Here is a 25,641-nt window from a genome sequence, read left to right as displayed (position 1 = left end):
ATGACCACCGCGGCCACCATGGCGTGGCCACAGCCCCTTACGAGAAAATCAAGGTGCCGTCGATGGCGTCAGAAGACTATCTCGATAACTTGCCGGCTTTTGACACGAAAAAGCCCATGCCAAAGCCGCGCAGCGCAGTGGAGCGCTTCACGCGCGTGCTGCAGATGCAATTCGGCCAGGACCCTGACATGCCCACCCTCGGCTACAACACTGAGCGCAAGTACCACAGTCTCCTCGACTACCTGGCTAGTCCCATAACTCCGCTGCGTCCGCGTACGTACGTGGACTCTCACACGCGTCCAAATCCATGCCCGGAGGAGTACTGGTGGGCGTCGTGGCGGTGGCCTCGCACAAAGTACGTCAACGCCAAGGTGCCGCCGCCGGTGGATGGTAAGTACACCGACTACTACCACTACTTAGCGTTCAAGAACTGGCTAGAGCGGGAGCGCGATGTTTATGTGGCACATGCGAACTTGGTGCACGAGATGACGTCGCGCTGCCTCGTCAAGGAGGGGCAGTACAACGCCGCCAAGAACTGCCGCCACCTGTACCACAAGGGGTTCGCCATGTCGCGTATGGAGGAGCTCAATCAGGCGATGCTGTATATGGCCATGACAGGTAACGCCGCGATCCGTGAGACGCCGTACCCGGAGAACTTTGTAGAAGAGAAGCGCAAGATCTACGACGACTGGCTGTACCGCACTCGCATGCGCAAGCCTGGTGATGCGGCGTAGTGGGCAACCTCCCCTACCTCTCACACACACCCGATATGCGCTGCTTAACTATGCTCATCTCTGCTAGATAGAAACTGCACGCGCGCCGCAGTTCACCGTTCCACCAGACAGGTTGGCGTGCTCTTACTTGCGAGCGAAAGGAAAAAAGGAGCCAATGTGGCGACACTGTTTCACTGACGCGGACCATTAAGGAAGTCGAGCGCAGCTAGCTGTACCTCCTTCCTCTGTGCCTGCGTGAAGAGTTTACCCGCCTTTGGGTCGCCCTTCTTTTGCCTTGCTCATGCTTGCGTGTGTCTGTGTGTGCGCAGATTATGTGAGTGTCTGCTTCATCCGTGCACAAGCACAAACTCCCCTCCCCTCTCCGCTCACGCACGCACGCAAAGCATGCGGCTATGCTTTCTCTCTAGCCAAACGACGCATCATAGCCTAAACGAACGAAAAGAAACACGAAAAGAGGGAAGCTAACAAGGAAGCCCCCGTATGGTCCCCGTGCGAGGCTCAAGATGAAGGAGAGCGAGCCACTGAAACGCTTCTGCAAGCAGGGGCTCGTGCTTGTGCGTGTGTGTGTTGAGGGGTCACAGTTCAACGCCTTGTTCACCGTCTTATGCGACGCTCAAGCGTCCATATATCCGTGAAAACGCACTCACTTTTTTTTCTTTAAGGGCCCCAAGAAGCAGTGTATGCGAGCAAGGCGTGCGTGAGCTTCGTTGTACCCCCACGCCTCCCAAGAATGAGCGCCTGAGAAAGCCCGGGAGAGATGTGAGGGTGGGGCGGCGCCGAGGTCGGGGAGCCCGTGTGCCGCTCACAACGCCCTTCAGCGTTTCTATGCGTATGTCACGGACCAGCTTCGTCTTGCCCTCTTGCGCCTGCCACTCGCAAGAGGACTGCGGACGCGCAAACGAAAAGAAAGCATTCTTCGTCCTTTGCTTCCCTCTGTCTCCTTCTCCCCCCCCCCCTCACCTCGCTTCTCTGCCTTTCCACGCACACACCTATAGCTGTCGCGGGACCTCGTGTGCTGCGTCTACGAGGCCCGCTGTCGAACCATTGCTCTGCCCCCCGCCCCTCCCATCCCCCTCTCCTTAGTCACTTTGAGGCTGTTCGTATCGCTTCTCTCACGCTTCCGTCCATTTCCCTGTAATCGCGACCCAACATGCTGAGCAGCAGCAGCAGCAGCACCGGTGCTGCTGCTGCCGCTGCCGCGAAGCCGAGCGCAGGCCCGCTCAGTGTCGCCCTTGCCACTGTGACAGTGAACGAAGATCCCAACATCGAGGTGCTGTTGGCGAGCAAGCGCATCCAAAAGCTGACGCGGGCCACCGACGCCCTCATTGCCCGTGACTTTGTCCTTCGCGAGGAGGCAGCCATTTTAGACGACCTTGAGGCCTACATCATCTCCCTCGAGAGCGAAGTGAGGAAGGCTGAGTTCCAGACCGAGGAGCTCCGCAGCAGGAGCTCCCTGCTGCGGCCCGGCAAGCGGTGCGCCATCGCCGGCGAGAACGCGGAGTTGTCCGCGCTTTGGAACGAGTACGGCAGCGACATGGGGCATCTCGTGAAGCGACACTCGCTTCGGCTCGCAGTGCTGGAGAAGGCACTCGCCACCGTGTCGACTAGAAATCCAGAGTCGCCAGTGACGAAGCCACTACCGCCGCCGCCAGTGACAAAGACATCGAAAGCGATGCCGGCTATGCGGGATATGTCCCAGAGACAGAAAGCGCACTCGTGAAGCGGCGTCACTGAAGTAAACAGAGGGCAGTGCCCTGATGAGGGTGAAGCGGCCCACGGCGCGATGCGTCGCAGGCGCGTCCGCTTCTGCTTCTGCGGTGGCTGCTGTAGGGGTCTCTGTGCGCCTCTTTGTATGGGTTTCGTACTCTGGCGTTTTCCCCGCTGCACGCAACGTCATTTTTGATCGCCCGCCAAGGAATCGAAAGAGAGTGAGCCCAAAGAACACAACCCTCCAATCATCACGCGCGCCGCGATATACGCGTGAGTAAGGGCCGTCCCGTCCCGGTCCTCCCTCACCACGCGCTGTGGTCCACACGTCCGCCGCAGCCCTTTTTCGTGAACCCCATGAAGGCACCAAGCTGGACCCTCAAGCCGCCAAACGTACACGTACAAGGACTGGGGCACCTAAAGCGGTGCGGTGATTCATTCGTCTCTGTCCTTTCGCTAAGCGCCGTCTCTCCGCTTGGCCCTCTCCCACACTCGGTGTGTTCGTATGCGCGTGTGTGTCTGACGCTCATCCACTGGGTCATCCGCTCCCTCGCCGATAGCTCTCCCGTCTGTCCCTGGAATCGACAGGACACACACACATTCACACGGAGAAAGGAAAAGTGATTGAAGGCAGAGCGTTATCGTTGAAGCTGGCATCCTGCACAGCAGGAGGCGTTCTAGGAGAGACAGACGAGCGACTGTGCAAACGCCTGCCTGCTTTTTCGCCCTCTTTTGTGTGTGTGTGCGTGCACCTGTGTGGGCAACTCACCATGCAGCTCTGCTTACTCCCCCATTCTTATTGGATCTCTTAACCCACGAGCTGCTCGCATCTTCGAAGGTCGAGGCAGGAGACGTCGAAGTTTCGTCCAGAAGGCACAGCCTCAACACGCTTCTATACATCCCCTATAAATAAGTATCTACGGTGCCACAGGAAGCGTTTGTTTCAGGTGGTGATTGAAAGGGATCACTCGACTAGACCATGGCAGACCCGTTTCTAGATGTCGGTAATCCGCTGGAGCTGGAGGTGACTCGGCTTACGCAGGAGAACCGCGAGCTTCGTCAAGAGAACGCAAGGCTTCGTGCGCGGATTAGCTTAACCGCCACCCCCTCAGAGACGGCATCGAATGCCGTCAGCGAGCGATCCACACTGCGCAGGGCTGACGACACAGCCGCTGTACCCGTCGGAACATCGCCAGGGGCGAAGCCGATAGACAAGCCCGGCGGCGCGCTTTCGCACCGCTTCACACGAGCTGCAGAGACTTCGAGCCCAAAGCAGCATAAGCAGCAGGCGGTGTCTACCGCGCGCATTGAGGAGGCGGTTCAGCGAGTCAAGAAGGAGCTACGCGGGGAGGTGGAGAAGTACCAGAAGGCGGCTGAGACGAAGGCATCGCAGATGGAGCAGCTCAAGCAGCAATTCGAGCTGTTTGTCACGACCACCTGTGAGCGAGAGGCCGCATATGAGCTCGTATACATGCAGGTGTTTCGAGAGTTGGAAGAGCAGCGGGCCCTGGCTCGAATTGCGCAGGCGCAGCTGGAGGAGCAGCGACTAGAGGCAGTCGAGATGCGCACTTCGCTGCAGGCCGCCGCCGCAGCGGCGGCGGCACCCTCGAAGTGCAGCACCTTGGTCTCATTATCGCCGAGTCCGCCTTCCAAGTCAGACGATGTCGCAGTGGCGTCATCATCCTCTGCGGCTCGGCCAGTGAAGAGGTGTCGCACCGGCAAGACTGCCACGCACGCCGATGATGGTTATAAGTCGAACGCGACGGAGGCCCAGACAACTCAGGAGGAGGTAGTGGAAGTGCAGCAGGAAGTTGCAATGACAGCGCCCAACGCAACGCCCGAGCCGCGACAGCTGAGGATTGTTCAGGGTGGTGCAGCTCTTCGTGCTGACAGCAAGACCTCTCGTCTCAAGCGTCCGCGCGCCAGCTCCGCCATGAGCGTGTCGTCAGCGACTCGCTCGACACGCACGAGGCAGAGCGCTGCCGCCGTCGCGCAGCTGCATATGCCTGCTTCTCCGGTGTTCGCCGCCGCTTCCGTGAGTGCAGCCGACATCTCAGTGGGAGTTGCTGTGACATCCTCCTCAGGAACGGCTGCGACCGCGTTCCCTGCAGCTGCTTCCGCATCATCCCCTGCACGGCGGACGGCAAGCGATGCTCTGGGCGATCTCTGGACCCTCCTCGCCCGTCACACAGAAGCCACTCACGGCTTTCTACCTCTGTGGCAGCACCTTGCCCGCCTCCGCGGTTCAGACCGCTTGGCCGCGCTGCGGGTTATGATACCCCTCCTGCTTCACTTGCTGGGCCCTGCCGATGCGACGATTCCGCTTGTTTTGCCTGCGCCTCTCTCGGCCTCTGTCGCTGCCCCGCCCACCTCTATCACGGTGCTGGCGACGGCGATCCGCCTCCTGGAGGTGCAGCTAGAAAGTGAAGCGCAGCAGCAGCGCGGCGCCGCCGTGAGCCGCGCAGACGCCACCGCCCAGCACTGCTCCGCGCTCTTTCACTCTCTCTTTTACCGCATCTGTGTGGCGACGCTGCGACGATGGCAGACCGCCGAAGCCGGGGCTGACGCCGTCGATAACTGGGCGACGGCGCTCATCCACTTGTATGGCTTCCAGCCCGCCTTGTCGAAGCTTGTGCAGTATACCAACTCCACCATCGCCTACGAGCGCACGCACCTAGCGCACAGCTGGGTCACGTACACGGCCCAGGCTATCTTTGCGCAATGCCTCACATCATCGTCCACCTCTTCCGCCGAGGTGGCGGTGGCGCGCTGGCGAGAGCTATGTGACAGCATCGGCTGGAGCCCTCATTCCCTGCCTCTGGAGAGACTCGAAGCGGCAGCGGCGCGCTGCGTCGCGCGAACGCGAGTAGGTCTCGGCTCTTTCACCGCCGCCTGCGCTGAAGAGGCGCTGCTCTCGCTCCGCCTCGTTGTCCTTTACCGAGGCTTTGACCACATGGAGCGTATAGCAGCGCTGCTGGAAATGCCGGGAGTCCTGCCGATGGTGATCACGAAGGAAATTTATGCGGAGCTGGTGAGCTTGGCCGTGATGGATCGAGCTCCGTTTCGTACCACCGATGCTATTCAACACGCCCTGCGTCTGCTGAGGGAGTACGTGCAGGAGGTTTCCCCGGAGCGCTGCACCTCGGCAGAGCACTTTGTGAGCGTGCCACGTCTCAGCCACCTGCTGGCGGCGCTGGCGCTGCTGCGTGTGGAGTCAACGAATACCGCAGCCACCGCAAGAAGTACCGAGACTGACTCTGCGTTCTGCGAAGCCGTTCAGGAGGGTCGCCAGACCGCCCTTCGATGGCTCCAAGCGCAGAAGGTGGCCCTCAATATGGTGCGCCAGAGCGCCGCGCTGGCACGCGACCGCCAGCTGCTTCTCCGAGACACAGTGCTGGGCCAGCGCCTCTTACGCGACGCGAGCGCAACGGTGCACTCCTAGCCCCGCTCCCTCCCTTCCGTTTCGCTGGCGTGACTTCACGCAGTTTTCGTAGGCGATTCCCTGAGCAAGAGGGCGGGGGGCAAGCGGAGGGAAGAACTTTAGCTCGTGCCGTATGTGTGTGAATGCCCATGGGCCGTCATCGAAGACACTTCGAAAAAAGTGAAAGCAAGTGATACAGAGCAGCTCGAGGTCTGGGTGCGTAAGGGGCGGGGGCACAGGAGCGTGCGCGTGACTGCGGTGCCTCTTCGAGGCACGTACACAGACGGCGCTGCGATTAAACTGACGTGCGTGTTCCGCCATCGGTTATGGCTGTGGCATGCGCCCCAGCAATTCCCGCATCTGCGCCACCAGCTTGCTAGCCGAGTTCCTGTCTTGCGTCGTAAGGGCACACAGTCACATGAAAGCTGACGAGACAAGCACGGAAACCTGAAGAGTGATCATCTGGCTCTCTTGGCCATCGCACATGCAGCGATGTCGTGCCCTCTCGCCATTACGCCGCCGCACTCACTTCTGCCCTCTCCTCCTCACCCGACGGCCTCGGCTGCCTCGCTTGTTGGCATGTTTCGTGGGAAGCAAACGAAGAAAAAGAATACACACGCGCGCGCACTCCGACCGTCCGTCGAACGCGTGCAGAGAATCCCAAGGGCTCCTTCTTCGGTCACCCACCTCTTCAGTTGTCGCTCTCCCTCTAACGCGCTGAGAAGGGGCGCGTCTTTTTCAGCTGCCCCTGTTTGGCAAGCACTATTGTTCCTGCACTTATCTCTGCAACCATGGTGCTCGTGGTCGTGAAGGGGACTAACTACCCGGACGAGTTCACAGTGGAGCGCGCACTGACAGACGCACTCTCCTCATCCGAGGAGACGCCGCGTGGCGCTGCGGACGTCAACTCCCCACCTCATGCATGCTCGTCTTTGCCCTCTACGAGCACAATTGTGCCGGGCATTGCGCACATTCTCAACAAACGTCATCATGTGCGCCTGATGCTTATGTCGGCCCAGGAGCTGGCCACGCTGTGGCCGCAGCACCAGCACCGCTCCGATGGCACGGCTAGCACCGAGGCAAGGGAGACCCAAGAGCCAGAGGAGGTGTTAGGACGCTATCAAGCCCTTATCGATGGCCTCTACGCGCGACTCAGGGACGCAAAAACTCCGGTGCTGGCAGACGAGTTCGACAAAGCCGAGCACGAGCTGCGCGCGCTCACCGCTACTCTGTACTCTTCTCTGTGCACCCACGCAGACGGGCCTGAGGCGGCGGTGCAGCAGCTGTACACGAAGCATGAAGACCCTGACCTGGACGAAGACACGCGCTTGGTCGTGTACCACTGCCGTGCCCTTCTCGATCCCGAGTGGAAGGCGAACGAGCGAGTCAAAGAGGATGACGCGGCGCTGTGGTTCTGCGGCAAACCGATGAATGCGACACTGGCCAAGTACTGTGGTCGGAACGAAAAGAGCAAAGTCATTGTCAAGGTTGCGCCGCGGAAGGGGCCGGCCCCGAGCTGTGAGCCACGCATGCGCTACGAGGATCAGCGTGCGCTCTACCGCGCCCTGTGCCAGCGGCGCGAAGCGTACAAGCAGCTGGAGGACTCGGAGCTGCGCGACCGCGTCGTCCAGCAGTCGCGGAGCACGAGACGACTACTGCTGGGTGCGGCAGCGGCTTTCGGCAGTCGCACCGAAGGGGCACCGACGGTGACGCCGTTGGCCTCTGGAACTTCGAGTCCGGCGATGCTGCGCACGGATGGGCTGCGCCCCATCTTCCCTCGCAAGGAAGAGCGTGAGCTGCCCATCTCCTGAGAACGTGTTATCATTCGCCACACTTGGCAAGGAATATGGGACGCGACGGCTCCCGCCACCTTTCTGGTTCTTACTGTTCATGCCGTCGTGTTGCCTTTATCCCTTTCATTCCCTCTTCCGTTCCCCGGCGCACCGGGTGACGGGCGTGTGCTTCCGTGTGGCCGAGCACGCCGACAAGGTTTTGCCTTTGTTTTTCCGGTTCCCCTAAGTCCTTCTTTATCCTCGCATCTCGAGCGCGCTGCGGTTCTCGGGTACTTCCTCGCCCCCTCCCCCTCTCCGCCTCCAACTCTCCAGCTCTCTCTCACACTGGCCTACCGCACTGCCCCTCTCTTCCCTGAACACCTCTCCTCCCTGACGGTGGGATGAGGCCGGCGCTGGCTGCGAAGGCGCCTTCCCACTCCTCTGTGGCGCACGATTGGAAGTATTTGTGGTACACTAGAATAAAAAGCGAAACCAAAGTGAACACCAGCGACGCGGTGGAAAGAGCGAGAGAAGGCGTTGTAGTCGCCTCCGTATCCAGTGGCGCGTCGATCGTCGCCCTCGGTGTGGCTTCTCGTGTGTACGTGTGTTGTGTAGTGTGTCCCGCCCCTCTTCTCCTTTTCTTCATTGCTCACTCGCGCATGCACTCCATGTTGCTTTCCCTTCCTTCTCCCTCACCTCTCCTCCTTCCTCTTCCCTGCCTCCGTTGCTGATGTACGATGCGCTCGCCTTCACTCGCGCTTCTCTCTCAAGTCCACACCCGCCACTCTAACGGAAGTACAGGTGTGTCACTGCGCTCACATGCCAGAAGGGTCGCCGCGCGTCTTTGCGTCTGAGCGCTAACACGAAAAAAGAGAAGAGCATCATTGGTGCTCTTGCCTGTTCTTGGCCCCTTACTTTTCTCTGCACGCGCAACATCAAGCACCATGACTTCCTTCAAGGACTGCCTTCGCGAGGTACGCGAGGCCGCCACGGAGCATCTCGAGGGGTGCCGCGGCGGCGACACAGAGAAAGCACTGCAGCACATACCACGCGAGGAGGCTCTGACGACGATCTCGCTTGTAGCGATTCGGCTCCTGGAGCAGGAGCTGCAGAAGCGCGGCGCCTGCGACGACGCCAGTCAGAACGAGCTGCACTCAAAACTCAAGGCATGCCGCAAGGCCCTCAAGTCTCACAGCGCACGCTCCGCCGCCGGAGACGAAGGCACCTCGGACAAGAAGCGTCGCCGGACCGAGGACTCTACCGAAGAGCCAACCTCCTCCTCCTCGTCCCGCGGCACGGCTACAGCAGACCGATCAGGGACCTCCAAGTTGATTGAGTTGGGACAATACGCTTCTTCCGACGCCTTCGACGAGAACGAGCAGAAGCGAATGAAGTTTGCGCGCCTCATGGGCGGGGCAAAGGTGGCTGCTCAGGAGAAGGGCGGCGCTGGCGGGCACTCGCGCCACAATACTTTTGCCGCGAGCAACGCCGAGTTGAAGCGCATGAACGCGAACCTAGAGTCGCAGTTCGAGTCTGCTATGAGTCACAAGGGCAAGAAGGGGCTCGGGGCGTGAAGCGCGACAGGAACCCCGCGCAGGCGGAACACGTCAGGTGGGGAGACAGTGGCCAGCAAGGCGGTGCGCCCCTTTCCCACCCCTTCTCCCTCGTTCGGTTGCTCTCCCTCGGCCCCAGCTCGCTTTTCGGTGTGTTTGTGTGCGCGTGTGTCACCTGTAAAATGTGGCGTAATATCGATGAACTAATCGCCCAAAGAGACGTAGCAAACAGGAAGGGAGGAGGAGGAAGGAGAGAGGGACACCAGTGGGGCGTTTGCGTGCAGGCAGATGCCAACAGTTGCGCCGTTGACAGCAGCACAAGTGTGAGCGTGTGTGTGTGTGTGTGTGTCGCCACGACACAATGCAAGATGGCAGAAAATAGCCAGGGCGCTTGGAAAAGGAATGGAGAAGGGAAAGCGGCGTTGTGATTCTGCTGCCTGGTGCAAATGCTGTCGTGACCCACCACCACCCCTCTTTCTCGTTTTCTTTCCGAGTCCGCTGCCCTCACCCTCCTCTCTCAGCCACCAAAGCAGCACGGGATACGTGCTCCACCTTTGGGGTAGTGTGGGCAGTAGGGGGGGCCTGCTCCTCGCACTTCGATGCTTCTTTCTTTCACTTTATGTCTGCCAGCAGGCGTAAGGTGGTGAGGCTCGCTCCGGTGTTGCACGGCATGCAGCGATGGCAGTAGCAGCATCTATATCTTCCCTGTATCGTTATCCCTCTCCTACGTTTGCCCTCTCTTCTCTGCTGAAGAGGAACTTGCGGCTGAGATACGCTTCACGGACGCCATACACACACTCGCGTACACAGCTCCTTCGTCTCTTGTCTTGTTTTCGCTTCTAATTCCACTTTTCTGTGCCCCTCGAAACGTGCCCTGGGGTGAGCCCGAGAGCCAGTCACTCCCCTCCTTCTGTGATCGCTTCTCTTGCTGTGGTTGCTGTTCGCGTACAGCCACCCCAGCCTCTTCCCTCTCAATAGTTTCCGTAGTGGGTGACGCGTTGGCAACGCTGTTGTGCGTCCCTCTTCTCCTCACTCCGCCTCCGCCTCTTTTTCGTTCGCGGCGCGCTTTTCTCTGTTTTATTTTGCCACACGCATAATTGCTGTTTTCGGGGGCTGCTCCCTCGATCTCTCCGTCGTGTCATTGTGCCAACCCTCGCACCTCTCTAGCCGACGTTCCCCGCTCCGACCAGTCGCGGGTTTGTGCACTTCAGGCCTCTTGCATCTTCCAGTCAGAGGTGGCCGTGATCGAGAACGCGGAAAGGCAGTCGGCTCAGTAGGAATCAGTCTCGGCGACGTCCTTCGGGTGAAAAGGGAGAACGCCGCATAGAGCCGAGGAGCTGCGAGGAAGAGTTCACCGATAAAGTAAGCCAAGGAGAGGCCCGCCTCTCCCTGCACTATACACGATCTCTCTCTGTTGATCCTGCACGTGACACCACGAGAGGCGAACACACACACACACACACAGACACATCTCGCACACGTGTCTGGGCGAGGGTTCGCAGCTGCAAAACGGTATACAACTAATTTAAAAAGCCGCAAATATGATGCGCCGATTGGTGCCTGTGCGTGGCGTGGTAAGCTGCGTGTCTGCAGTGGCCCCCACGAGTGCGTTCCCGCGCGCCTCTCATGCGGCTCTCATCACGGGGCGCCGCCACGCCGCAGAGGTCGTGCCGGAGCGGCAGCTGCTCTTCGACAACGACAGCTTCCTGAGCGGCAGCTCGGCCATGTACATGGACGAGCTTTACCAGCAGTGGAAGAAGGATCCGGCTTCGGTGGACGCTTCGTGGGCGGAGCTCTTCTCTCGCAGCGACCTCGGCAACTACGACCACGCGCTGCTCGACACACCGATTTGCGTGCTGCCGACGGAGAGCAGCGACGAGGCGGTAGTGAAGCAGTCACTGGCTGATTGTGGTCGCCTCATTCGGATGATCCATACCTTCGAGGACCGTGGCCATCTGATGGCGCAGACGGATCCGCTGAACTACATGGACACTGACGTCACCGAGCGCACGCCATCGCGCCGGTATAAGGAGATGGTGCGGCTCGACCTCGCGTACTTCGGTTTTAGCGATAAGGACCTTGACCGCGTGGTGCGCGTCGGCTTTCAGAATCAGATGGGCGGCGTCTATGACACCTCCTCACCCCCGATGACGATACGTCAGCTGCACGAGCTGCTGACGGAGCGCTACTGCGGTCGGATCGGCTTTGAGCTGGTGCACCTCACCGACGGCGACGCCAAGCGCTTCGTTCGCAGCCAAATCGAGCTCAAAGACAGCTCCAGCGCACTGCACCGCCCGATGAGCAGAGAGGAGAGGCTCCGTATCTGGGACACGGTTGCCTCAGCCGTGTTCTTCGAGGACTTCTTCAAGCGAAAATATTCGACCCAGAAGCGATTCGGCTGTGACGGGGCGGAGACCATGGTGGCCGGTCTCCGCGCCTTGCTGGAGAAGTCGTCTGAGTTTGGCGTCCAGACGATCAACCTTGGCATGGCCCATCGCGGTCGCCTGAACGTGCTGTGCCATGTCATCGGCAAGCCCTTCGAGGTCATCCTTAAGGAGTTCGTGGGTGTAACGGGGCAGGAGCTGCACCCGTTCCAAATCCAGTCCGATGTGAAGTACCACCTCGGCTACCGTGGGCAGCTGAAGCTGAATTCTGGCAAGGTGATGCAGACGGAGATGCTGTGCAACCCGTCTCACCTCGAGGCTGTCAACCCTTTCGTGCAGGGCTACACACGGGCGATGCAGGTGTCCTTGGGTGAGAAGGGCCGCGAGAAGGTGCTGCCGATTGAAATTCACGGCGATGCGGCCTTTGCCGGCCAAGGCGTTGCCTTTGAGACAATGTGCATTAGCGAAGTTGGCGAGCAGGACACGGGCGGCACGGTGCATGTGGTGTGCAACAACCAGATCGGCTTCACCACGGACCCAAAGTCGAGCCGCAGCAGCGCGTACTGCACCGACCTCGGCCGCGTTTACAACTGTCCGATTCTCCACGTCAACGGCGACTACCCCGAAGAGGTGATCCGCGTGTTCGAGTTTGCGGCTGAGTACCGGGCGCGATTTCACAAGTCCGTCGTCATCGACCTCGTGTGCTACCGCCGCTTCGGCCACAATGAGAACGACGACCCGAGCATCACCCAACCACTCATGTACGAGCGCGTGCGTGCCATGCCGGATGTGTTCCGGCGGTACACGGACGCCCTCATCACCCAGGGCATCGTGACGCCGCAGCAGTCGACGCAGAAGGCGATTGACGAGAAGGCGCGCTACGGCAGCTACCAGGAGGCCGCCGCGCAGGTGAACTACGCCGAGTACCTGAAGAAGAGCATCCCCGACAAGTGGAAGTGCATGAAGTACTCCGACGAGCTCGGCAATGTGACGCAGCACCCCACCGCCATCACGCAGGAGACTGTGAACAAGGTCTTGAAGGCTCTCAAGACGTACCCGGAGGGCTTCCAGCTGCACCCAAAGCTGAAGGCGGTGCTGGACCGCCGTAACGAGACTATTGAGACCGGCGAGGGCATCGAGTGGGGCACAGCGGAGGCGCTGGCGTTTGGGTCTCTGCTGCTGGAGGGACATCAGGTGCGTGTTACCGGCGAGGATGTCGAGCGCGGCACGTTTGCGCAGCGCCACGCCGTTATCCACGACCAGAGTCAGGAGCGCACCTATGTCCCGCTGGCGCACATCAGCGACATGCAGGGGAGGATGATCATTAACAACAGCCCGCTTAGCGAGTACGGCATGCTCGGCTACGCCGCCGGCTACTCACTCTACGACCCCACCTCGCTGGTCATCTGGGAGGCTCAGTACGGCGACTTCGCCAACGGCGCCACAATCGTGTTCGACCAGTTTCTGAGCGCTGGCGAGTCCAAGTGGAATCAGCAGCAGTCGTGCATCGTGACGCTGCCGCACGGGTACGACGGAAAGGGCGCTGAGCACAGCAGCGGACGCCTCGAGCGTTTTCTGCAGATGAGCAGCGAGGATGTGACGACGCCGGCCTACAGCAAGGAGGAGCGGGCCCACCGCATCAACTGGGAGATCGCGTACCCGAGCACGCCGGCCCAGTACTTCCACCTGCTGCGCCGCCACCAGAAGCGCAACTTCCGCAAGGCGCTGGTCATCTTCTTCTCCAAGAAGTACCTGCGCGCGCCGAACGTGTCGACGCTGGAGGAGTTTACAAACGGTGAGTTTCAGTCGGTCATCCCAGATCTATCCGTTCCGGCCAGCCAGGCGCGCCGCCTCGTGATGTGCACTGGCCAAATCTACCACTACCTCAACAAGTATCGGGAGACGAAAGGCGTGAAGGATGTGGCGCTCGTGCGTGTGGAGGAGCTCTCGCCGTTCCCGGTGGCGGAGGTGCAGCAGCTGCTTGCCGAGTATGAGAAGGCGGAGCTCATGTGGGCGCAGGAGGAGCCGAAGAACATGGGATCCTGGGCCCACGTCGAGCCGCGCATTGAGGAGTACACGAAGGGCGAGCGGGAGCTGCGCTACGCCGGCCGCAGCATTACAGCGGCCCCGTCGACCGGGTACAAGAGCAAGCACGACAAAGAGCAGGAGATCATCTGCGAGATGGTCTTCCACTGAGGCTCGGGTTTACCTCCCCACCTCGTGCAAGCAAGGTGGGGACGCAGAAGCGTCGCTGTGCCGCGCACACGAAGGCTGCTTTTCTCTTGCGAGCCTGTCTTTCTCTTCTCCTCCTTTGCAAACATTTCTTTTCGCGCTTCCCAAGCGCTTCTGGTGACTTTACTGTGTAAAAGTTATTGGGATGCCCTCAAGCGGCCATGAAAAAATGATGCCGATGGTGAAGGAAAAGGTTTGGCGGAGCGGGAGTGCGTGCATGTCGATGCGCGCTCCTCCTCCACTTATGCTGGCATCGCAACACCTCACAGACACGTTCATGCAGGCACTGGCTACCTGGCCACAGATGTTTCGTCAAGCAGAATTGGTAAGCGGGCTCGTGTCTCTCTAGTTGTTTATTTTCTCTCTTGATGTGTGCTGATGTGCGTCTGCAGTATGTTGTCTCGACGCTATTCGTAACAGCGTCCGTCCGCCCCCCTCCACCTCGCCCCAGCACACACGCACGCACACATGCACGCGCTCGTTAAAGGTGGAGAGACGAGAGGTGTTTCCCTCCCCCTCTCTCCCAAAGTTGCGAGACCCGGGTTCTCTTGGTGGGCGAGGAAGCTTATGAATGGTCTGTATTGCACCTGTTTGTTTCGCCGTGGGAGTGCACCGGTGAATGCGGTGCTTGATGTGGGTGGAGCCGTGGCCTTAAAACAAAAATGCAGCCGCCATTGGGGGTTGCGTCGGTGTACTTGCTTTGGTATTGTGCGCGACTCGTGGCAGCGATGCATTGGTGCCCATATATACATATACATATATATGTATATGTATGCAATGTAGAAAAATATGTTCTATGTATGTGTTTCTCCCTCCTGTGCTATGCTTCGTTTCTTGGTTTGCTTTTGCTGTGCTGTGCCTCCCTCTCTTTATGCTTATGCCTTGTCGATGATATGCCGCGCCCGTCTTTGTTCGTCGCTTGCTCTACTCCTGTAAACTACTTAGGTATAGCGCTCCATCCCGCCCTCCTCCGCCCCGCCCCTACGCCAGCTCGAGGCTGAGAGGGAGCGATCACCGCTCCAGCACTGTATCTGGTCTGCGGTGTCTTGTGTTGCTGGCTGTTTTGTTCCCTTGTGCTGACGGATCTCCTTCCTCTCCTTTTTTCGTAGTTGCTGTGTTCCCCTTCAGCCACGGCAGCATGCACACACACACACATACACATACACATGCATACCCACTTCATAAGTTACCCTACTCGCTTTCATCTCTCTCTCTCTCGTTGTATCTACACGCGCGCGCGCACACGCACAATGTCGCTGTTTTGGTATGCTCTAACAGTTTCGCAGTGGCCCAAGCTTCACACCGACAAACCGGCAGACGAGCACAGATACAAAAGAATCCGTGATCAGGCTGCCTCCACATCTGCATTTCAGTCCTCCACACCACTGCTTCTCTCTGTAACTCTTTCTCAGAGCTGCCTGGAGACGAACACCCGTATTTTTCTTCTTTACAGCGGCGGCGATCAGAGGGAGAGGTTAGGGTATATAGATGTCCAGTGTGAGAGGCCACGCCGTGCCACCATAAGAGTAAGACGTGGAGGCTTGAAGAGGCGGGCTTCTTGGTGTTAGTGAGGGCAACTTCTAACCTGTCAGGTGCTCTCTGCAATGTTCGCGCGGCACGTTTATAGTCTTCACAGCTGAGAAGCACACAGACCTCAACCTCCGGTTACGGTGGGCCTCTGCCATGAACTTTATTGGCCCTGGATGCGCGCTACTGGATCCGCGGGGGTGGGGGGCACCTCGAGACGCGTACGACTCACGCTCTCTACTGCGTCTGCTTCCCCTCTAGCCGAGAAAAAAAGGTCCTCGTGTTCTCTTGGAGCACCGCGTCACTCATCTCTTCCCTCTTTCTGCGCAACGATCTGCCATTTGACCCCGGCTGCATCTCTCTCTCTCTGTGTGTGTGTAGAGCTGCATGGGAAAACAATAATAAGCAATAAAAAACACGAAGAAGCACCGCTTCAGACTTTCACCGCAATCACAAGCAAGCGCTTACGCATACAAAAAGGCCAAAGAAGAACTACAGCCAGTGCGCCTTCTTCGCGAAGTCGACCTCATCGATCTGACCATATGCACACCCCCTGCTCTGTACTCGTGTGTCGCTAAGCTGCCGAAAGAAGCGTGCTGAATTCGCCTCATTGTGTATTGTGTGAGCTTCACACCGTGTTGCGCTGCGGCGCACGGTCGGTATTACCCCTTCCGACTCGTCGTATAGCTCGAGCGCAGAAGAGCCATCCACAGTGCATACAAAGAAAACCTAAAGACACACAGGAGTCATGCTGCGCTTGTGTGCTCGACACTTAGGCGGTGCCAAGTCGGCATCGCACGTGTACGAGCTGCGCACCTACGTGGTGGCGCCTGAGAAGTACGACTCCTTTCACCAGCTCTCCATGAAATACATGCCGCAGCGTCCGCGTATTGGCATCTGCCAGGGTTGCTGGACTGTTCAGCTTGGCGGCGTAAATCAGTACATTCAGATTTGGCGATACGAGAACCTGAAGCATCGCTACGACTGCCGCAAGCAGTTGGAGCAAGATCATGAATGGCTTCGTACGTATGTAAAGCCGGCCGATGACATGATGATCTCCAAGTCCAACACGCTGCTGCGCCTGGTATACCGCGAGGGCAATGCCAGCACGCAGAGCTACAAGTATCTCATGCAAGTCTCACCGCACAAGGAGGTGGAGCTGTCGGGGCCAAGTGCCATTCTCGCGGCTACCTTCCAAGTTATCGTTGGCGAAGAAGAGGGAAAGTACATCCACCTCGTGAAGGGGCACAAGCTAGACGACGTCATCCCCGTGACGCCGACGCTGGGGTGCTCCTCCAAGATCATGGGCCCGGTGCGGTGGTCGTCTACGATGAACTGCCTCTGGCGTTGAAGTCTCCCGACGTTTATTTCCCCCTTTTCTTCTTCGCCTTCCCGTTGTGAGCTCTTGATGGTGACTTCTTCGGCGACTTTGTCTCGATCGTATCTGCACTTCCTTCGTGCCGCGAGCGCGGAGGAGTCGCACTCACTCGCTCTCGCTCCCCCTCTCTCTCTCGTTCGCTGCGTGTGTGTATGTGCGCGCTTGTGCGCATACGGCTGTCTTTTCTGTTATTATATGTTCATGTTTTGTTTGGCCTCCACTACTCACGTCTATTCTCCGTTCCTTCTCTTCCCCTCGCCACATCGTGCCACCTGCGCATGTCTCCTCTCTCCCCTCTGTCATTTCACCTCCACTCCTCCTTCCCCCCTTCCCCCTTCTTGCTGTTGTTGCTGTTCTTCGCCACAGTCGCTGAATTTGGAGGTGTGGCAATCTCCCCCTACCCCACCCCTACTGCCTGTCCTGGAGAGAGGAGGAGGGAGGGAGGGAGGTAGGGGAGAGAGAAAGCCAGGCTGATATACACGTGTAGGAAGATGCACGATATGGGTCTGCCGAGGTGGGCAGCGCTTCCGCGCTCACAGCGTCATGCTGAATGGCCAGGGGCGAGAGAGCGGAGTGACTACCTTGGGTCTCTTTGTTTGGTGGGCCAGGCCCTCTCTTCTGTGCCGCTAGTCTTGCAACGCCTCCAACGCATGGCAGACGGCAGGTGTGTGGCGTCTCTTCGCGCCAAAAAAAAAGAACATGATGATGATATGCCTCCCTCCCCCTCCTTCCGTTCTCGATCCATCGCGATGCGCCACTTTGCTGTTGCTGATGTGCGCGGCATTTCATCTTTCCCTACGCTCCTTCTATTTTTCCCTTTCGTGTTGTCGATAGAAGGACACACTTGCTTCCGCCGTGTCCACGAACGCGCGCCACTGAGCCCGTCGTGTGTCGTCCTCTCCTCCACTGGCACTGTCTACTGCTACGAGTCTTTGGTCTTGAAGCACTGAATCTGTTGGTCGCAGCTGGAGTGGGACACGCATGCGAACCTCTCCCCTCTGGCGACTTCAAATGAATAGCCGCCCGTTCTCATTGGAGCGCATCTTTGCCATCAATCTTGACCGCCGCCCTGATCGCTGGGCAGCAGTACAAGCAGTATGTGCTCGTGCCGGCCTCCCAGCAGAGCGAACGGAGCGCGTTCCTGCCGTTGAGGGCTCCCGTCTCGATGTGAACGCTGCGCATCGCTGCGGGTTTGTCTCTGCGCTGGGTCTGCGGCGACTGAAGGAGCCCCCGGAACACCACATATGGGGCATGGACCTGAACAAGGCGGCGCTCGGGTGTGCGCTGAGTCACATACACCTCTGGGCACGCATTGCGGCTCTGGGTACGGTGAGCAACTTTTCCGCCGAGACGCCTGCGGCAGCGCTGCCCAAGCAATGCTTTCTTGTGCTGGAGGATGACTCGACATTGACGGATAGCGACGACAGTGGCAGCGGCTCACCCGCCGCATCACCTTCGCTTCCGTTTCTCGACCAGCTTCAGCGCCGAATGAATAGCGTGCCGCCGGACTGGGAGCTTGTATACGTGAGTGGCCTCGACACAGCAAGGCAGTGCCCACACATGCAGGTAGCCAAGGGTGTGGCGCGCGTCCCGCAGTACCATCGCACGACGAATGCATACCTGGTCACTCCGCAAGGCGCACGCCGGCTGCTCGCCACTTGTGTTCCACTCACATTCCAGCTCGACACTGCAATGACAATGAACGTGGGCTACCCTCCGGGTGTGGTCGGTGTCGCGGGTGCACAGACGCTGCCGCACGTGCTCGATCCGGTCTGCTACACTCTCCAACCGCCGCTCATGCAGCAGGCCGCACAGCTTGGCACCGACATCCAGCACTGAATGTGAGGTTGCCGCTTGCCGGCGACAGCCTCCTACCCCTCCTCACCCGCCTCTTTCGTTCATTACGCCCTCGCTCGTTAAAGTAGGAAAGCTCAAAACAGCAGAGGATCCTGCATCACCATCACAAGCGTGTACGGCAGGCCGCTCAAGGCTCGCCGGCAAAGTGCCCGGGCGCACCTGTTGGTGTTTCTATTTTTCTGAGTTTCCGCAGCTGACGTTTTCCCTGCTTGTGTGTATATGCGGGCCGATATATCTGTTTCTACCGCCCTCCTCGCCCCTCGATCAACCTTCCGCGGTTGCGTCACTCCCCGCCCCCATCCTCTGTCGTGCACAGGGAGGTGAACGCGGCAGGTGCCTCCTTCACTGACAGTGTGTCAGCAGGAGCTCCATCGGCCTCGCCCTACTCTGCTCAAGGCGCACATACAGGAATGCTCAACAGCAATCTCTTTGATGGGACTTTGCGACTCGCGACATGTGTGTGCATGCTCCGACAAGCTGCCGATCAACAGGAGAATAGCATCCAAAGAAAAGCCATATCAAGCGACTACAGCAGAGCAACAGCAGAGGCGGGCTGCTCCGGTGTACTGCACGCTTCAATTATTGCGGACCCCTTGATGCACGCCACGCGACCACACTTTCAGGTTGGCGCTCTATCTTTCAATCCTGCGGATGCAACCCATTCCTACGTGCCGCTCCCCTTGCCTCCCTCGTTTCCTGCTACGGCGCATCGTCTTATCGCGTGGCATCGTTTCTCTTTGTTTCTCTCGTGCTTTCTTCGTCGACCAGCGCTGCTCCTCCCTTTCTGACACACACACACACACGCGCGCAACGGAAAAAAAAACGAAACAAGCATATTTTCGTTCTCTCTCTCATATCTCCCTATCGGCTGTCACCGATTCCCTCTCGAGGTCCGTCTTTGTGGCCTTTGCGTCCTCGCTTCACCTATATCGCACGCACGCACAGGTTGCGCATGCTGACCCTCTTCCACGGCCCCTCCTCCCCTCCCCGCTCCATTCCAAGTAGATCATACCACCATCACTAGCAGCAACGGCAAGAACAAAGAAAAAACGAACGATAATGCCCGCATTCGGTAACATGTTCCACAGAACGACGCCGGAGGAGGAGGTGCGCAAGTGGACGCGCAGTCTGCGCTCGGAGCAGCGCAAGATTGAGCTTCAAATCACCAAGATCCGCCGCGAGGAGGCCAAGGTAAAGCTGTCGATGAAGCAGGCAGCAAAGCAGAATGACCAGGTGGTGATGCGGATGCTGGCGAAGGAGATGATTCGCTCTCGCAAGGCGGTGAACCGAATGTACGCCTCGAAGGCGCAGATGAACTCCGTGTCCATGCAGTTGCAGAACCAGGTGAGTCAGATGAAGATGTCCGGCTCGCTCAAGAAGAGCGGCGAAATTATGAAAGAGATGAACAGTCTCGTCAAGGTGAAGGAGATTCAGCAGTCCATGATGGCAATGAGCAAAGAAATGGCCAGAGCAGGGCTGATCGAGGAGATTATCAACGACACGATCGATGAGGCTCTGGACGACGACATCAGCGACACAGAGCTCGAGGACGAGGTGAACAAGGTGGTGATGGACGTGGTTCAGGGTCAGATGGACGGCGCACGCGTCGGTGCCTCTCGTATCCCGGCACAACAGCAGCAGCAGGAGGAGGCTGCGGAGGAAGAAGAGGAGGATGAGCTCATGGAGAAGTTCAATGCGCTGCGCAACTCGTAAGCGGGTAAGAGGAACGGTGGCGAGTAAAGTGACAGTGGAAATGTGGGTGTGGGGAAAAAATGGGGAAGGAAGGGTGGAAAGAACGCGGAAGAGATGTGCCTGCACTGCGCGCAAAAGATCTTTCGAGCGCGAGTACATCTGAATAATCATCGCGCCGCTGGCTCGACTCTGTGCGGGCGCGCTTCAATACATGTTCCGCCTTGATTAGCTTCTCTTTAGGTGGCGTGCTCATCCGGCTCTCAAGCTCAGCGGTGAGGGAGAGGGGCTTGCAACGTTACGCCACGCCACGGCGCACTGCCCTTGTGTTTCCGTCTGACAGACACTCGCATCTCTTTGCTCGTTACTTTCTCTGTTACGTAGCCCTCTTGTTTTGCCCCGCACCGCGCCCTTATCTGTTTTTTCCCTCATCACTTTCATTTTTTGTTTCCCTCTTCGCTGCACGTCCTCCTCCCTCCCCCCACCTCTTCCACACAGTCCTATTGGCATGGTACGCTCAAGTTTTTTTTTTGTTTCCATGGCTCTAGCGCGTCAGTCCAGCACGAGCAAGTCAGCAAGGAGTGCATTTGAGGGCGAAGCAGAAACGTGCGCGCACCCTTCCCCCTCCCCCACCTGCACCGACACAGTCCACCTACTCTCACACGCGCGTCGCTGTGAGCTCTTTGAGCTCAACCCCTGCCTTTGTTGCTCTTTTCCTTGTTGTCCTTTTTTTTCTCGATCTTCTTGTCTCTGTGTTGCACGTCTTCAGCTTCCGTTCATTCCCCCTCCCCACCGCCCTCGTCGCCTTTCCTAGCCTTCCCTGTTTTCATTGCTCATCTCAGCCGATGGTTACAGCTGTCAGCCGCTGCGGGCACACTTCACTGCTGTTTCCTTCTCCTGCTCGCTCTCGACGTGCATCTTTTCGTGCCCATCACCGAATGCGAAGGGCAGAAAGAAAAGAGGAGGCGTTGCTGTGTTTTGTTGTTGGTGTGTGTGTGTGTGTGTGCTCTATGGATTGGCTCTCCCCTACCCACTCTCCCCGTGGTGGAGCTGAAGCGCTGAATGCCTGTACGTGTGCATGTCCGTGTGTGGCTTCTTTCTGTTGCTGTTTCCATTTTTTATTCGCTTTTCTTTTTCTTCTTTTCCTGCGCGAGTCTACTCATTCCTCCCTGGTGATGCGGAGCCACCGCACCATGGTATCACAGGTACCAGTACCCCACACTCCGTGGAGGACGCCAAGAGCCTGCAGCCTACCCTCGGGCACGGTTGCAGACACTTGGCCTCCGCGGACAGGGATCGGCTGGTGCTGTGCCGAAGAGACTTGCTGCTGTGATGTTTGCACCAGCTCACTGCGAAGCATGTCAAGGATTCAGTAAGTGTTGAGGAAGAGATCCAGACCGATCAGCACAACGGTGTACGTGCGCGAAATGTGCAGCACCTACCACATACCGATCGGGGGGTTGATGCGGCACGGATGCCAAAAGCTTGAAAAGGGCACCCTCGAATGGCACCATCGAGCCCACCAGACTTTCATGTGGAGAGTCTCCACGCCTTGTTATGGAATGTCCCGGTTTGAAACGACCCAAGGACCAGCATGGCATAGAGGCAGAGTGTGCAAGGTCTCAGAGCCCTGGCCTGAAGCTGGGCAACTACCTCCTCCAGCTCATCGGGCGCATGCGTAGCCCACACCCTACTGCCTGCACGGCAGACGCCACCGCTTCCACCCCCTCGAGCAGGCACCTAGACGCGGCCCGCTTTGGATCAAGCCTTGCAGCTCACCGAGGTCTGCCTCGCGCCGACCGCACAGCACTTACGCGAAGAAGGGACGAGAAAGGACAAGAGGAGCCCGCTAGATGCATGGCGGGATTCAGCGACAGGACGGTTGGTCCTAGACGAGCAGCATTTAGCCATAGCGCAAGAGAGGAAGATGAGGGGTGGCTGTGCATGCGTGTATACGTGCTGACGTGTTCGGTGTAGAAAGGGCACGTTAAAACCAAAACAAATGAGCAACAACGCTTTCGCAGTGTCGCCTTATCCCTCGCGCCTGGGCTGAGAGAGCAAGCGACGTATCACGGCATCGTTTTGCGTTGCGTGCGGACGCTGCCGAGAAGAAAAACGCGCAGGGGAACCAAGAACAAAAGGCTTTGGGTGCTCTGTGGGGCAAAACCGACTGTCATTCGATTCCACAGATCAGTGTGTGGTGTACGCGGATGCGATGATACGTCAGCAAGGAGAAGGCAAGCGGCGAACACTCGAACATCCGCTGCAACACCCTTCCGTTCGTCCCTCGATCTCTGCTGGTCTCGCAAAGAGAGGTCATCGAAGAATCCTCCGAGGGAATTATGCGCAGGAAAGATTTAAATTGGCAGGCGCACTTGCACGACACTACAGTGCCCTCAACCCTCTGCCTAAGATACCCTCCAAGGATGGAAAAGGACAACCCGCTCTGCACTCTATTTGCGCTCGCATCTTTGTTTTTTTTCTACCTTTTCTGTTTCTCAAGCGTCATCTCATGCATCGCTCACGGCCGCCGACTCACACGATCCTATCTCCTGCCTCACTGCAAGCCCATCCATCAGAGCTCCTCGCCTGTCGCACTCTATTCTTGACGCTATCGCTACCCTGTGTACGTCTACGTGCATGCAGCACTACAGTCGAGAAGCAAGAGCGAGTTGCTTGGTGCAAGTTTGGGTGGTTAGCGGTGCACGGCACCGCTGAAACAGACTTCTCACACCGTACATGTAAGCCTCACCACCACCACCACCATCCTCCCGCCTCTCCACGTGCCCATACGCGCGCACATTGTGGCAAACATTTCGCTTGACGCGCACGTGTGGCAACAGAGACGGAAGACAGAATACTCCAAACGGCCAAGTGGACCTGCCGCCATGCCAGGCAAGGCGTCGGGGGGCGTGGTGGCCATCACGCCGACCGACTGGGAAGCGCAATATGAAAGAGACTTTAACGCGCAGAAGAGCAGCGGCTCCATCATCTTCTCGGAGGAGGAGCGTCGAAAGAATCGCGAACTTTGCTCGCGGCTGCGCGACATTCTCCCGTTCGACGACGCGTATAAGGTGAGCGACTGCGACCTGATGTACCGCTTCCTCATTGGTAAGCACTGGAACGTTGCCTCGACTGAGAAAGGGATGCGCGAGTACGCGCGGCTGCGCAAGTCCGATGATCTCAACAACATCATTGGGGAGCAACTGCACCCCACCATTTGCTCGGTGCTCTCCCCCATGTACAAGGACGAGCCGTGCCCCATCTACGGCCTTGACAAGGAAGGTCTCCCCGTGCTGTGGCTTTCGCCGGACGCCAACAAGCTCATGGCGGCTATGAAAGACTTCACTAGCGAGCAGCTGCTGCGTTTTCAGCTGCGGTCAATGGAGGTGAGCCGCTACGTCTGCCTGCAGCGGAGGGTGGATCGCTGCACGTACGTGATTGATCTGGGCGGCATCACCATATCCAGCGTGAACAAGGCAACGCTGGCGCTTCTCAAAGGTGTCATGAACCTGCTGCAGGTTGCCTACCCTGAGATCATGCGCCGTCTGCTGATCTTCAACACGGGGTGGGCGGTGTCCGCCGCCTGGAAGGTGCTGCGTCCGCTAGTGGACATGCGCGTTCAGGACAAGATCAAGTTTGAGAGCGGTCCGCCAACGCTGGCGGTGCTGGAGCAGTACATAGCAGCGGATCAGGTGCACCCCTCGTTCGGCGGCACAGGGTCTGCAAACGTGCTGGGCCCGATCATCGACGCTGAGGTGCGCCGCATCCGGCGCGGCGTCGAGGGCCGAGTTTCTCCAGATCCCGCCGCCGCCGCTGCATCGGTCGTGCACAGGCCTTCCTTGGAGTCGCGGCAGAGCACGACCCTTCTTAGCCGAGATGCGCTTACGCTCTACAGTGTCGAGTCGACGACCCCGCTCAGCACTGCATGCCCGTCACCCAACTGCAACCCATCCCTCGCATGCGGCGGCCACGCCGAGGAGCGCGAACGCGTGGTTATCGGTATGCCCAGTGCCGTGACAGCTTGGTTGGTGAAGACGAGCACAGCCAGCGGGCCACTGAACGTGCTCGACATGTCGCTCAGTGATGCCTCCAGCTCCGGAGAGTACGCCTGCTGCAGGGAGCAGGCGTCCCCGACTCCCGCCGCCGACGACGCAACGAAGCGCTCCTACCGCGGTGTTGCTTCGCCGCCGTCGCGCGACCCGTCGGCAGACGGCACCGCGGCCCCTTCACGCGAGCCGGTGCCGATCCATGCCACGACTAGCATAGAGCCCACGACACAGCAGCAGACCGAGCTACCAATCGTGGCCATCTCGCTAACGTACGGAGCCGACGGCAGCATCAGTGGCTATTGTGGGCGGCAGTGTGTCGGATGCTTCCAACAGGGCCTTCTGTACGCTCCCGCCACGGATGACGACGACTCTGCGTTTCCGCGGCGCTTTCCCTCCTTGCTGCCCTTGTCGCAGTCCTCCGTCGTCGGTGGCTGTGCGGGACGCAGCGTGGGGGTGCCGGCGGGTGAGCTTTTGGCCGAGGCGGGCCACCCGCTGCACAACTTCCTCATCGTGTGTGACGCCCAGCGCCGCGCCCGCTACCTAGTGCGCGAGAGCCGCCTCCGTAAACGGCTGACCGTCTACAACGTCGTCGGAGAAGCTGAGGTACATACGGGAAAAAATAACCGACACTACGTCGAGGGCGAGCGTGCGAAGCTGGGCGTCGTGGTCCCGCACTCCAACGCCACCAGCTGCGGCGGGAAAGAGGATTGGATGCTGTACGGCGAAGATGTGACGAAGCGCTCGTCGCGTAACCCAACGCTGCCCCTGCAGCAGCTCTTCTCGAAGACGAAACGGGCGGTGCTGACGGCGAAGAAGAGCAGAAGCAGTGATTCACTGGACAAGTCGCAAAACGGCCGCTGGGCGGCGTCCATATTCGCCGCCTTGCACTTCCGCGTCTACTCGCCTGCGAAAAGAAAGCCGAAGTCCATCAGCTTCATGGCATCGGGCAGCGCCAGCGTCCCGCCCCCAAGCCTTCCTGACCAGTCTGGAAAAAGCTGTGACGCAGTGACAGACGACAGCACACAGCTGCTCGCCGAGTGCAAGGGCCAAACAGTCCGCTTCTACAAGCTGTCGACGAAGAACTCGTTGCCCGACTTGTTCGCCCTGGCCGTCGCCATCACGCAGTCATGGAGTAATGAGATGGACAGCTGCAAGGGCAAGGCGGCGGCATCGAAAGAGACGCACTATTCTTCCGACGATGACGTAATGCCCTAGGGGAATTGATGAATATCGTCAGCGTCTTTCCCTCTCTTCGTTCCGCCATGGCGGTAGCTGTGCGGGTGAACCAGAGAGGGGGTTGGGGCGGTGGTGTAGGAAGCAGGATGAGCCTCGGCT

General features: G+C 58.8%; 10 protein-coding genes across 10 annotated transcripts in view; all 10 read left to right on the top strand.

Moving 5' to 3' along the window:
• The window catches only part of LINJ_36_3680 (conserved hypothetical protein), a gene marked incomplete at both ends in the record, with an annotated part of 780 nt that extends 46 nt beyond the window's left edge, over nucleotides 1–734 (top strand). Inside the window, one exon of the mRNA XM_001469627.1 lies at nucleotides 1–734. This exon is cut by the window's left edge and continues 46 nt beyond it. Within this exon, the coding sequence (XP_001469664.1) occupies nucleotides 1–734 (734 nt within the window).
• Nucleotides 735–1,884: 1,150 nt separating this feature from the next.
• On the top strand, nucleotides 1,885–2,454 carry LINJ_36_3670 (conserved hypothetical protein; the record flags this gene model as incomplete). The annotated part of the gene is made up of 1 exon (XM_001469628.1): nucleotides 1,885–2,454. The coding sequence occupies one exon, from the start codon at nucleotides 1,885–1,887 to the stop codon at nucleotides 2,452–2,454; it is 570 nt and encodes a 189-aa protein (XP_001469665.1).
• Nucleotides 2,455–3,420: 966 nt separating this feature from the next.
• LINJ_36_3660 (conserved hypothetical protein) lies at nucleotides 3,421–5,883 on the top strand (the record flags this gene model as incomplete). Its single annotated transcript, XM_001469629.1, has 1 exon — nucleotides 3,421–5,883. One exon carries the CDS (start codon nucleotides 3,421–3,423, stop codon nucleotides 5,881–5,883), a length of 2,463 nt encoding a protein of 820 aa, XP_001469666.1.
• A 770-nt stretch (nucleotides 5,884–6,653) lies between these two features.
• Nucleotides 6,654–7,673, top strand: LINJ_36_3650 (conserved hypothetical protein; the record flags this gene model as incomplete). The annotated part of the gene is made up of 1 exon (XM_001469630.1): nucleotides 6,654–7,673. The coding sequence occupies one exon, from the start codon at nucleotides 6,654–6,656 to the stop codon at nucleotides 7,671–7,673; it is 1,020 nt and encodes a 339-aa protein (XP_001469667.1).
• Nucleotides 7,674–8,578: 905 nt separating this feature from the next.
• LINJ_36_3640 (conserved hypothetical protein) lies at nucleotides 8,579–9,208 on the top strand (the record flags this gene model as incomplete). Its single annotated transcript, XM_001469631.1, has 1 exon — nucleotides 8,579–9,208. The coding sequence occupies one exon, from the start codon at nucleotides 8,579–8,581 to the stop codon at nucleotides 9,206–9,208; it is 630 nt and encodes a 209-aa protein (XP_001469668.1).
• Nucleotides 9,209–10,728: 1,520 nt separating this feature from the next.
• LINJ_36_3630 (putative 2-oxoglutarate dehydrogenase E1 component) lies at nucleotides 10,729–13,767 on the top strand (the record flags this gene model as incomplete). The annotated part of the gene is made up of 1 exon (XM_001469632.1): nucleotides 10,729–13,767. The coding sequence occupies one exon, from the start codon at nucleotides 10,729–10,731 to the stop codon at nucleotides 13,765–13,767; it is 3,039 nt and encodes a 1,012-aa protein (XP_001469669.1).
• Nucleotides 13,768–16,078: 2,311 nt separating this feature from the next.
• LINJ_36_3620 (conserved hypothetical protein) lies at nucleotides 16,079–16,681 on the top strand (the record flags this gene model as incomplete). Its single annotated transcript, XM_001469633.1, has 1 exon — nucleotides 16,079–16,681. One exon carries the CDS (start codon nucleotides 16,079–16,081, stop codon nucleotides 16,679–16,681), a length of 603 nt encoding a protein of 200 aa, XP_001469670.1.
• A 1,008-nt stretch (nucleotides 16,682–17,689) lies between these two features.
• LINJ_36_3610 (glycosyl transferase-like protein) lies at nucleotides 17,690–18,547 on the top strand (the record flags this gene model as incomplete). Its single annotated transcript, XM_001469634.1, has 1 exon — nucleotides 17,690–18,547. One exon carries the CDS (start codon nucleotides 17,690–17,692, stop codon nucleotides 18,545–18,547), a length of 858 nt encoding a protein of 285 aa, XP_001469671.1.
• A 1,077-nt stretch (nucleotides 18,548–19,624) lies between these two features.
• LINJ_36_3600 (SNF7-like protein) lies at nucleotides 19,625–20,278 on the top strand (the record flags this gene model as incomplete). The annotated part of the gene is made up of 1 exon (XM_001469635.1): nucleotides 19,625–20,278. The coding sequence occupies one exon, from the start codon at nucleotides 19,625–19,627 to the stop codon at nucleotides 20,276–20,278; it is 654 nt and encodes a 217-aa protein (XP_001469672.1).
• Nucleotides 20,279–23,142: 2,864 nt separating this feature from the next.
• Nucleotides 23,143–25,521, top strand: LINJ_36_3590 (conserved hypothetical protein; the record flags this gene model as incomplete). The annotated part of the gene is made up of 1 exon (XM_001469636.2): nucleotides 23,143–25,521. The coding sequence occupies one exon, from the start codon at nucleotides 23,143–23,145 to the stop codon at nucleotides 25,519–25,521; it is 2,379 nt and encodes a 792-aa protein (XP_001469673.2).
• Between the last annotated feature and the right edge of the window lie 120 nt (nucleotides 25,522–25,641).

Source organism: Leishmania infantum, chromosome 36 (genome assembly GCF_000002875.2).
Source record: "Leishmania infantum JPCM5 genome chromosome 36".
NCBI lineage: Eukaryota > Euglenozoa > Kinetoplastea > Trypanosomatida > Trypanosomatidae > Leishmania > Leishmania infantum.
The sequence above is the reverse complement of the archived record's forward strand: the minus strand, read 5'-3'. Positions and strand labels throughout refer to the sequence as shown.